We start from the raw sequence: 12,044 nt of genomic DNA, 5'->3' as shown, positions 1-12,044 counted from the left end.
GAAACCCTTCTAGTAACAACTGAATCCATTCCACACAAATATTGGGTTTTTAAATCTTTATTTACACAGAAAAAAGTATTTTATTAACGATACATTAAAAGTTATGTTTTATCAAGTACTTGAAAATGGCATGATTTGTATTTTCCTTTGGCAATATTCTGTAAAATTTGTTAACCCTGCCAGTGATCAGTGTCTGTGAGCTCCGTGTAGTGGGCGGGGCTAGGGCTTCAGGGGGCGGGACTACAGCCACAAGACACAAAAATCTCATCCGCCCGATCTCACACAAAAATACAAGATGCCGCCAATCCTAAGCTTGACGTTACAGGGTCGTGTCTAGGGGCAACTGAATTCGTGTACAGCAGGACTGATAGAGACAGGTGGGAATTATATCTGTGTAATGTGGGATATTTGTTAATAACAGTGAATTAGAGAATTTGTTATTTTGTTGTGCTGAGTAACTTGTCTTCAGGGAAGGTATACCCCTTTAACGAGGCACATGTGCTACATCCCCCACCGGGGCCTTTTCTTGGGGCCTGGAGGCAGCTGGGGCCCAGAATACCGGAGTGTCTGGCGGTTGCGGCCTAGGCACGCTGTGGTCACGGTGCTTGGTATGGGGACCGGAGGGCTGTCCTACAGCCTGGCAGGTCTCCAGCAGGTGGTGTGTGCAAGAAATATGGAGGGAGAGGCAGATGTACAGGTTCTCCCTGGGGAAACCCCTGAGTGTCTGTAAGATAAGTCCCTGGGTAATGGTGGTGGTGACAGCCGTATCCAGGGATCAGATGGAGTCAACGTTGTGCAAATCTACTTACAGTTCTTTATTGAACAGCAGGCAATGGGCCAGAAACAGATAACAGCAGATTCCTTAAGCTGGGAAGGTCATGGAGAGTCCATCTGCAGGAAAGGTGCACGCAGCCTGATAGTAGATACGGGCTGGGCTGGTTCAGATGGAACTGAGTGCAAGTGGTGGAAGCTGCAGTTCTGGGCTTAGTCTCCGGACTTGCCCTGGGTGCCAGGCAGTAGGCCTGAGGCACTAGAGGTTCCTGGGATTAATGGCTGAGGCAGCACTGAAGGCGTGCTGCTCACTCTCTCTGGGATAAGACCCTGCAGTCTTACTGACTGCTAAGACCTAGGACTGCTGAGACAGACAGACTGACTCCAAGATGGATTCTCTCACTCTGACTAGACTAGAACCCTGTGCTCTCACCCAGCAGACGTTTTCATACTCCCCCCGGTCAGGTGGTAGCACCTCTCCAATCACCTTCCAGCTTGTATAGCAGACGTATCTTTGGATAATTATATATACCAATTAACTGTTACCTTACCAGGCAGTATCTACAGTTGCAATTACACAATATTCCAAGTTCTAGAAACATCCTAGAGGGTTCATGACTCCCCCTAACAGCTCCTGACCTGGAGAGGGCGCTATTCACAACTACCAGCCTGCCTATGCGTTGGCAGGGGCGTTGCACATGCCCATATCCTTGCTCGCTGGAGATCTACGGATCTTCCATCAGTGGCAACTGGCTTCACAGGAACAATGATATATACCGAGAGCCTGATACACTGCGACCAGGGCCGGGGACAGCACTGGGCAGACCCAGACAAGTGCCGGGGCCCAGGGTTGTGGGGTCCTCACATAAGGCTGTACGTAAGGAATCCATAGGGGGTGAGGGGGGCTTTTTATAAAATAACCATGAGGGGGCTGTTTGGTAGAATGAACTAGGGAATATTTTGGGGAACAGGAGACTTTTAGTTTCTGAATATTAATGCCGTTACGTGTGTTTACTGCAAAGCGTATTACTGCGGCTCTGTCACCCCGGGGCCTACTGATACCCGGAGCCGACCCCATGTGCTCCCCTCCTCATTTATTTATCTCTTTCCCTCTTCTCGTTCCTCTGCCCCCTTTTTATCCCTCTCTTCTACTCCCCCATCTCACTAATCCATAGCTATTATTGTTGTGCCCCTCACAGGGTTTTGCCTCTGTATGTTCTGTTTTGGGTATAATATTACACCCTGAAGTGTTTATGTTTCTATTTGAGGTTCACAAAAAACTTCTAATAAAAATTATAATGGGTAAAACAAAATTTCTTTAGAGGTTCCACAATCAAAGACAAATGGCGGCTTCTTCCATAACCCCTGTCCATGTGTGTTCTCCGATATTCTAGCTCCGCTCTAGTGACGGGAAATCCTGATGAAAACTGATGATGTCGTCTCCTGATAATTCTGGGATGTTCTGTAGGATTTGCTGTAGGTCCATATAGAAGAGCCAGGCTGGAGAGCAGTGTGTAGGTGCCCTATATAACAATGTAATGTCATAGACCAATTGGGGAATGATGAGGGTAGACACCAGGAGCCTAGCCACAAGGGGGTTTACCGTAAGAATATGGGGGTCCCCATCCTCGTACTGTCTGTGGAGAAGTCTTGATGATGAATATTTGCCTTTGTACTGGTGCCCACATAGGACCATCTCCATGTCCTCCAAAACAGCCTCACCCCATGGGGGAAGGTGACTAATTCTAGTGACACTACCTTGTAGACCTTACTGCGGGGAAAAGGCTCCAAACTCCTCCAAACCTTGTAATCCGGAGAGTCCTATAACACAGTCCAGGTAACACTCCACGTAACCACCGGACTCATGATACCACCAACTCATTCATGTGCAGCCAACTCCGAGCGACTTACACTCATTTTACTCTGGAAAATACAACACAGGAAACAGGAGATTATTTCCTCTTATCCATGTTTTTATTTCTCCTCTCCATATACATGTAGATCCCGCTCCATCTAGAATCCTACAAATGGAGATTTTACTGCACGGCCAAAATCTACACTTCCCGGCTTTCCCAATGTCAGGGGGTGACACAGAGGCCTCCAAAGTATTTGAACCTTTTAGGAGAAGACATGGAGAACGTGTTCCAGAGGGATAAAGCCGGGAGGACTCCGTACAGCAGCGTCTTCTATCCTTACGTCACATAGAAGACCATTGTTATACAATCCCAGGTTCTTCATTCCCATCAGTGATCTGCAAAGTACAAGAGACATCAGATGAAGGCGCCTCATACATGACACATCAGACTTGTTTGCATGTATCAGTATCGGGCTGGCTCGGGTGATTGTCTATTACATGTGTTACACTGTCTATTGCATGTACACATACACACACATACACAATATACATACAACACACGCACAAAGCGGATACGAATACATACAGTATATACAGCATGTAAACAGCTTGTACACACAGATGCAGCAGATACACATACACATCATAATGTGCTTATCTGCTACATAGTCACATATACAATGATGCTAATATACACACATACATACACACATACATACACATATACACACATACATACACACACACACACATGTAAAGATACTTACATTTTCTGGTGTGCAGGCACAGGAGGCTTGGCTGTAGATACTGCTGTGCTGGTAGCTGCAGATTAGCATGGCGTCTGCGGATCCGGTGACGGATCAGGCGGGGCATGGTCAGATGAGCCGGGCCGTGAATGAGGTGGGTGGGGAGGCGGCCGTGGAACGGGCCACGGATGAGCCGGACCGCGGTTGAGCTGGGCCGGCAGCTGCATAATGGGCCTCCGATAAGACAGGCAGGTAGCTGGGGAACGGGCCACAAATGAGCCGAGCCGGCGGCCACATACCGGGCCTAGGATGAGCCGGGCCACGGATGAGTGAGACCGCGGATGCGGTGCACTGGGTGGTGGCTGCGGAACAGGGCGTGGTTGAGCTGGGCTGGCAGCTGCATATCAGGCCTCCGATAAGACAGGCAGGTAACTGGGGAATGGGCAACAAATGAGCCGGGCCGGCGGCCACATACCGGGCCTAGGATGAGGCGGCCAGCTGCCACTGCTCCATCCATGGAGCCAAAGACCACAGATTAGCCGCATATGTAGAGGAAGGCCGGGGTCAGCACATGCGGGGGTTGGCTGCTCGGCCACGGATGAAGCCTGGCCGGCGGCAGCACGTGGGTAGGGAAGAATGAGAGAGGTTGGCCGGGCAGATGGGCACAGATGAGGTGGGTGTTACTACACCCCACTGCCGGTTGTTGTTATGCCTCCGTGGCAGTGTGTCTGTGCAGGCCCCCACCCCCCCAATGGGCCCGATTGTTACGCCCCTGGGACTGATGGTAATTTACTCCATTGCCTTAGGAGCAAAGCAGCAAAGAAGGAAACGGAGGAACCTGCAGGAGACATAAGCCGGAGGATTGTGTCAGAGACTGCGGAGTCTACATCATCCCATAGGGTAAATGTCATGTACTTACCTGGAGGGTCTTCTGTCACCTCCGCTGCTTCTGCTGAAGAAAGATAAAGAATTATCATTATTATTGGTGTCAGTGATGCAGAATTACAGGTGATCCCCAAGGCCTGAAAATCTCAAGAAGAACCTTGACCCCTTAATGACAAGCGCCATAATAGTACGGCGCACGTCGGGAGCGGATACGTGGAGAGGGCTCAGGGCCTCAGCCCTCTCCATAGCCGGTAAGTCCTTGCTGCATATTGCAGTGTTATCTCGGCTTCAAAAAGATGGTGGCGCCTGTTCCCTTGGTGACGTCATTGGGGTGCGGCGATCGGGCGCCATGACAGCTTCGGCTCTTCCATCTTGTTTTAAGATTTTCATTACTATGTGCTAATTGCACATTATAGTGAATTAGGAAGAAAATCCCCATATACTGCTATACTGTAGTATATGATAGGATCAATCAGACAACCTAGGGGTAAAGTACCCTAAAGGGTCTGAAAAATAGTAAAAGTAAAAATAAAAAAAGCTTAAAAAAATTATAATAAAAAAAACCAAATATTCAAATCAAAGTAAAAATCATAAACACATTAGGAATCGACGTGTCCGAAAATGGCCGACCTATCAAAATATAATAATGTTTTCTCACTGTGTTTAACCCGTAACGGTAAATAGCGCCCAAAGTTGAAAATGGCCATTTTTTTGCCATTGTGAAAAATATTAAAAATTCAATAAAAAGTGATGAAAGGTTCTGACAGTCCCCAAATGGTAGCATTAAGAACGTCATCAAAAGTAGGAAACTGACACCCCCCACAGCTCAGTACACCAAAGTATAAAACATTTATTAGCGCCAGAAGATGGTAATATCCCCCAAAAAGTTTTTGTACAGGAGGTTTTAATTTTTATAAATGTATGAAAACATTATAAAACCTTTACAAATATGTTATCCCCGTGATCTCACCGACCCAAAGAATAAAGTAGACGTGTCATTAGGGGCGCACAGTGATAGCCGTAAAATGCAAGCCCACAACATATGGCGCAAATGCGTTTTTTCACTATTTTCTCTGCATTTGGAATTTTTTCCCCACTTCCCAGTACATGACATGGAATAATAAATACCATCACTATGAAGTGTAATTTGTTATGCAGAAAACAAGCCGTCACACAGCTCTTTACGTGTAAAATTAAAAACGTTATAGATTTTTGAAGGTGGGGAGTGAAAAATGGAAATGAAAAAACAAAAAAGGGCGAGGTCGTTAAGGGGTTGAAATACAAATTGGACCTATATATATATATTAAAGGGATGTGCATCACTATTTTTAAGGAGCGCCCCTTAGTGATCACTACGGGTAGGCAGAAGGTAAATGGTCACTTACCTCTGGCGGCTGCTCCCCCGGCTCAGACACTTAGGTCTCCACCATCTGCGTCTTGGCCTACAAGAAATAATAAGCAGATAAATCTTCATGTGGAGGGTTAGGGGTTAATATGGGTTATGTGTAGGGGCAGAGGTCACTGCATGAGAGTATGTGACCCCCATGTGGACCCCAGTAATGTAAATGCGGTCCTATATATTCCTCATACTTACTGTAGAGACTCCTCGCTCGGCCAGGCCTCAATCACCTCCAGTCCTGAAGGTCTACAAAAGAAAACACTGAGGTCAATATAAGAACTAAAAATCTCTGATGATGACTGAATATATCCATAATGTCTGTGTGGAATCAGCTGATTGTATTCCCACTCTACATTTACCTTCTAGAACTCTCTATGATGTTCTCTTCCACATATATCTCCTCCACATCCTCATCACCGATCTCCTCCTCCCGATCCTCCAGATGTTCCTCCTCCTCCTGATCCTCCAGATGTTCCTCCTCCTCCTGATCCTCCAGATGTTCCTCCTCCTCCTCCACATCCAGGACTTTCCCCTCCGCACCGTCCTCTGCTCTCTGATGTTCTACCTCCACCTCCGCCTCCTCCTCCACTTCCAGGTCTTTCCATTCGTCCTCCTCCTCCAGCACTCTCAGCTCCTCCCATTCCTCCTCCTCCTCTTCTTCAGCTCCATCTCCCTCCTCGCTGTATGAGACAGAATAGGAATGAAATCTCTATGATAAATCAGTCTTATATTCTGGGGGCAGATAATATGGAGACTGGGGGGAAGGGATTGGAGGACACTTGTTCTAGATTATTCTAGAACTTCATGGGATAAAGGAAATGTTCTATACTCACGTGTTATCAAACAGGTCAAAGAATCGTAACATTCGTACTGTTGTTATCCTAAAAGAGAAGCACAGCGCTGGTAACTGGAACTGCCCTACACGATCCCCCATATACCCCTCATGTCCCCCATATACCCCTTATGTCCTCTATATACCCTTTATGTCCCCCATATACACCTCATGTCCCCCATATACCCCTTATGTCCTCTATATACCCCTCATGTCCATCATATACCCCTCATGTCCCCCATATACCCCTTATGTCCTCTATATACCCCTCATGTCCATCATATACCCCTCATGTCCCCCATATACCCCTTATGTCCTCTATATACCCCTCATGTCCATCATATACCCCTCATGTCCCCCATATACCCCTCATGTTCTCCATATACCCCTCATGTCCATCATATACCCCTCATGTCCCCCATATACCCCTCATGTCCCCCATATACCCCTTATGTCCTCTATATACCCCTCATGTCCATCATATACCCCTCATGTCCCCCATATACCCCTCATGTTCTCCATATACCCCTTATGTCCTCTATATACCCCTCATGTCCCCCATATACCCCTTATGTCCTCTATATACCCCTTATGCCCCTCATATACCCCACATGTCTTCTATATACCCTACATGACATGTCCCCCATATACCACTTATACCCCCCATACTCCCTTCTATGTATCTCTGGTGTCCCCCATATACCCCTTATACCCCCCATACACCCTTCTATGTACCTCTGGTGTCCCCCATATACCCCTTATACCCCCCATACACCCTTCTATGTATCTCTGGTGTCCCCCATGTACTTACCCCTTATACCCCCCATACACCCTTCTATGTATCTCTGGTGTCCCCCATATACCCCTTATACCCCCCATACACCCTTCTATGTATCTCTGATGCCCCCCATATACCCCTTATACTTCCCATACTCCCTTCTATGTACCTCTGGTGTCCCCCATATACCCCTTATACCCCCCATACACCCTTCTATGTATCTCTGGTGTCCCCCATGTACTTACCCCTCCTCATTACCCCCTGGTTATAAGGTTATAGCAGTATATAGAATAATAGTATGGTATAATTACCGTACTGGGCCGCCTAATGCCCTGATCGTCCACCACCAGCGCCTGTTAGGAGAATATGATGGGACACGTGATATATACAGGTCAGGATACAATGTGATGTCATTATACATGAGCACAGAGGCAGCCAATCACATCACTTATGTATAAGACCCGGGGTCCTCCATGTCCTCGGCCTCCCCATTTCTCTACATAATGAGAAGATTGATCAAAGCTACAGGAAGGTGAAGGTGGAGGCCGCCATTAGTCTAAAGCCGATTGGACAATATACAATGTGATCTGATTGGTTGCTACGGGCAACGGCTTCATTTCTTTATCTGTTCCATTCTAGGTAAATCAGTAAAATAAATGGGGGGATGTATCGGGGCCTGGGGGCAGTTTTCTTGTGTACAAGCCCTGAAATAATCACAATTATTAGTGAACCCCCAGTAGTTACGATTATTTCCCCCTCCCAATTACTCAAGATTATTTAACCCCCTGATGGTATGATAAACCCCCCCCAATGACTTGTCTCATCATATGCTGTAACCTGGGCCCTGATAACTTACCTCATCTCTGCAGACTCCCATCCTTCATCCTCGGTGTTATCCTCCTCCTCCTCCATCACCTCCACAATCTCCTGCTCGATGTTCTCCTCCATCTCCTCCTTCACCTCCTCCCTCACCTCCACCTCTTCCTCGTCCTCCATCCTATAAGTACATAAGACAGTGAGTGTCCAGGACCTTCTCTATGGTTTCTACAGGTGGAGACATGATGGACATCAGACATTAGTGGCCAAGAGAAGGAAAGTCTCAGTTACTAAACCTTTATAACCAGATCTCATCCCCAGGACCTGAAGACCTGGAGATCCCTCCTCATTACTTCTCTCACTACCCCTCCTACACCGGTACTAGATCCCAATCTATAGCCATCTCTATGGACCTGCACAGAACCCGAGACCCTCAGTATAACCCCCCATGTAAGTGCCCCCCAGATCCATCCTGTTATACAAGGCCCAGTCCCATCCAGACCAGAAGCCTCATCTATAGCTTATCCTATAACTGCATCATCTGTCTCCAACTGTCTCACAGGTTATGGGACTTCTGGGACATCTATAGGATTATGGGAACTTCTGTGTAATCTATAGGATTATGGGAACTTCTGGGACATCTATAGGATTATGGGAACTTCTGGGTAATCTATAGGATTATGGGACCTTCTGGGTAATCTATAGGATTATGGGAACTCCTGGGAAATCTATAGGATTATGGGACCTTCTGGGTAATCTATAGGATTATGGGAACTCCTGGGAAATCTATAGGATTATGGGAACTCCTGGGAATCCTATAGACATTGGCATCACCTATAAGACTGTAGGATATAACATGTAACCATGGGGCCCCCTCCAGCCTGACCCCCTACAGAAGCCGCTTTACTATATGAGTAGCACAGGGATAATGCACATAGTAATGTCCCCATCTACACTATGACAACTCTTCCTGGAAAACCATATAATATACAGTGTTAATAGAAAAGATATTACAGTAAGCTGATAAATCTAACCAAGGTAACCATGGAGACCGATAATACAATATAGAATAGGGGGACATTCTGTTTCCCATTATCCCTTCCATTCTCCATATATAGCACTAATATATAGGAGCACTGAGCTCCCCCTGGTGGTGACTGTAGGAAAACCCTTAATGTAAAGAGGCAGATTGTTACTTACCACAAACTCAATCTCTCACTCACTAGCACCAAATCTGTAACAGAGGAGAAGTAAAGAAATGGCCATTACTGATAAGTAGGAGACAAGATAGAAGAGAATGAAGGACACAACAGGAGCTCAGGACACGGGGGACTTACCTCAATCTCCTACAACAAACCCTCAGAGGCTTCTAAGTTCCGCAGCGTCTTATATACCCGCGTGATGTCATAACGTGGGGGGAGGAGCCAGGAGATCAACATTCCGTCACATTCTATTTTCAATAAACTTTATTTATTTTGTGTTTTTTCACAACATAAGAGTCATAATAACAGAAGAGGAGGATTATGAGGATTTTTTAAATAAAAGTCTGTAATGGAAGGAGATGGAGCATTTTATATGGTTTATCTTCTTCCTACTGATTCTTAATAAAATTAACTAAAAACCATCAGAATAAACTGCTGACAGGCAAAAGACAGATGAAAAAAGTGTTGGTTATTGCAACAGATACATAGAAAAGTCTCCAGTAACATAACAGACACTTACTATCAGTTTCTGTACATAACGGACACAAGAATGAAATAGTAATGATGTATAATATTATATATACCGGGCCGCCTCCCCCTCATATCACAATATTCATGAACTCCTCTATCCATCCAGACAACACATAGGGGCACATTTACTTACCCGTCCGGAGGAGTGCACAGAAAGTGCATTGTCCAATGATAGTGCACTGTACCGCGATTCACTAAGATCGTGCGCCCGATATCCTGCATGTGTCGCTTCCCCGCTCAGGTCCCCGGAGTTCACCATCTTCTTCCTGGTGCATGTAAGTGCATTGGTTGCGACATAAGTTAAATCCCGCGCTCTGTCAGATCGTCCAACAGCCCGTCCCCCTAATTTGTGTCGCATGAAAGCAGTGCAGCTTTGCCAAAATCCGATCACGTACCACACAATCCCCTGTTAAATACCTGTCCCAGTGGCGCAAATCCCGAAAACGTTGGGAAATCCGCCGAAAGTGCCTCCGTGGAGCCTTAGTAAATAAGCCCCATAGAGCAGATCTACAGAATTTATAGCGGATGCAATGTATATGTAATGTCAGTGTCCAAGCCGAGAAGGAGCAGAACATTAACCCCTTTGCTGATGTACAAGAAGTGGGATATTAACACATTTTACTCTTCTTTAGTGTTTTTCCTTGAATTTTCTAAGCCAAACCTGACAGGTGACCGATACTATAACACAGTCCTCAGGTGCCACCCGTTACCCATGACATGTGACCTGAGGAAGGGGCGAGATGCCTTTTACCTAAATAACATTGATGTAATGTTTTCCCTAAATCCCTTCCTCATCCAATCCCTTCCCTTCCTTGTGTGGACTTGTGTCTTTTTTCAACCGAATAAACAATGTAACTATTATTTTCTTATGTTCAACAAGGATCAGAAAGCTGCGAGTTTGGGGCAAAGTGAGTTATCAGTGAGTCCCCTAAACGCCAATCTCTCAGCAAAGCCTGGGAATATCGCTGTAAGGCTCCATCACTTCTATCACATTGGGGCCGACTGATGCCCTTAAAGAGGACCTGTCACCCAGAAATTCAGCACTAGGAGCTGCTTACTGAAATGCTAAAACAAACGCTGCAGTGTTACAATGATAGCGTTATCAGAAACCTCCGATATCTAACACCGCTGCGGAGTACAATAGAAACGCCGGACTTCTCTCAAAGCGCTCCAGGGTATTCATGAGGGGGCAGAGATTGTGGGCGGGATTAGGGCAGTGACTGCCGCATGATGCATAGCAGTCACCGCCGGCCTATGGAGCGAGCAGGGCGGTCCGGGGAAGAGGCAGTGCCTCAGACCGCCCCCCATGAATACGCTGGACCGCGGTCCGAGGTTTCTGATAACGCTATCATTGTAACACTGCGGCGTGTGTTTTAGCATTAGGAGCTGATTACTTTAGTAACATCTCCTTGTGCCACATTTCTGGGAGACAGGTCCTCTTTAAGGACTAGTAAGAAGCCTTCTGCCAATCCACTGACTGAATATCTACAGATTAAAGACGACTAAAATTTGGGTTCGACTGAGTTTGTCCAAACCCGAATTTTAATACCCTGTTTCTGTTTTGTACCTGGACCCAAATCCAAACCAGTAAGTGATTAACAGCTGTCAGGGGTGCTCCTGCAACCAATGTTTCGGGTCTCAGCCGCACCCGTGTGCCTCCGTATGCCCCCTCTCTCCGGCAGCCTCACTTACCCAGCCGCGCTCCAGCGACGCTCTCCTCGCTTCAGTGAGGAGATTTTATTTAGCAATGAGATGAGTGCTGTACATTGAGTCACCTTAGTGTTATTCTAAGATATTAGGAGATATAGGGGCGCATTCACTAAGGGTCCTGCGGCCGCACTTTCGTTGGATAATCCGACGATTTTCACTTTGCGCCGCATTTAGAAGAGGATTGTGTGGCACGCGATCGGATAGTGGCGCAGCTGCATCGGCTTTCATGTAACACAAATCGGGGGGAGGAAGGGGGAGCTGGCCGACTGACGATCCGACTGATTCCGACTGAGCACGATCTTTGTAAATCGCGGCAGAGTTCATCCTCGTCGGATATTCCGGATCGGGGATAGTGCAGAGACCGGGTAAGTAAATGTGCCCCATAGTGTGAGCTCACGGAAGATATAGGGACTGCCTTATCAATCAGCGTGTTTGCAGCTAAGCCTTACGGCAGCAGAGAGTGAGTGTTACTATTCACATGGTTATATCCACAGTGTTACAATGTTACAAGCACAAGAA

At 46.7% G+C, this 12,044-nt stretch overlaps 1 protein-coding gene across 3 annotated transcripts; it reads right to left on the bottom strand.

Annotated features, from left to right (window-relative positions):
* Nucleotides 1–2,604: 2,604 nt before the first annotated feature.
* Nucleotides 2,605–9,579, bottom strand: LOC140069377 (uncharacterized). Of its 3 annotated transcripts, XM_072115020.1 has the most exons (11): nucleotides 9,420–9,577; nucleotides 9,283–9,316; nucleotides 8,123–8,263; nucleotides 7,578–7,619; nucleotides 6,490–6,537; nucleotides 6,016–6,336; nucleotides 5,852–5,902; nucleotides 5,643–5,699; nucleotides 4,292–4,324; nucleotides 3,394–4,210; nucleotides 2,609–3,022 (listed from the first exon to the last, which is right to left on the bottom strand). In XM_072115020.1, exons 3-10 carry the CDS (start codon nucleotides 8,260–8,262, stop codon nucleotides 4,162–4,164), a joined length of 741 nt encoding a protein of 246 aa, XP_071971121.1. In that variant the 5' UTR covers nucleotide 8,263; nucleotides 9,283–9,316; nucleotides 9,420–9,577; the 3' UTR covers nucleotides 2,609–3,022; nucleotides 3,394–4,161. The 3 variants fall into 3 exon arrangements, with proteins under 3 accessions (XP_071971122.1, XP_071971121.1, XP_071971120.1); XM_072115021.1 differs by having other exon boundaries at nucleotides 2,605–3,022; nucleotides 4,292–4,321; nucleotides 9,283–9,579; XM_072115019.1 differs by having other exon boundaries at nucleotides 9,283–9,577.
* Between the last annotated feature and the right edge of the window lie 2,465 nt (nucleotides 9,580–12,044).

The sequence above is a fragment of the Engystomops pustulosus genome, chromosome 7 (assembly GCF_040894005.1).
Source record: "Engystomops pustulosus chromosome 7, aEngPut4.maternal, whole genome shotgun sequence".
Classification (NCBI taxonomy): domain Eukaryota; kingdom Metazoa; phylum Chordata; class Amphibia; order Anura; family Leptodactylidae; genus Engystomops; species Engystomops pustulosus.
This window is presented reverse-complemented; position numbering and strand designations above follow the sequence as displayed.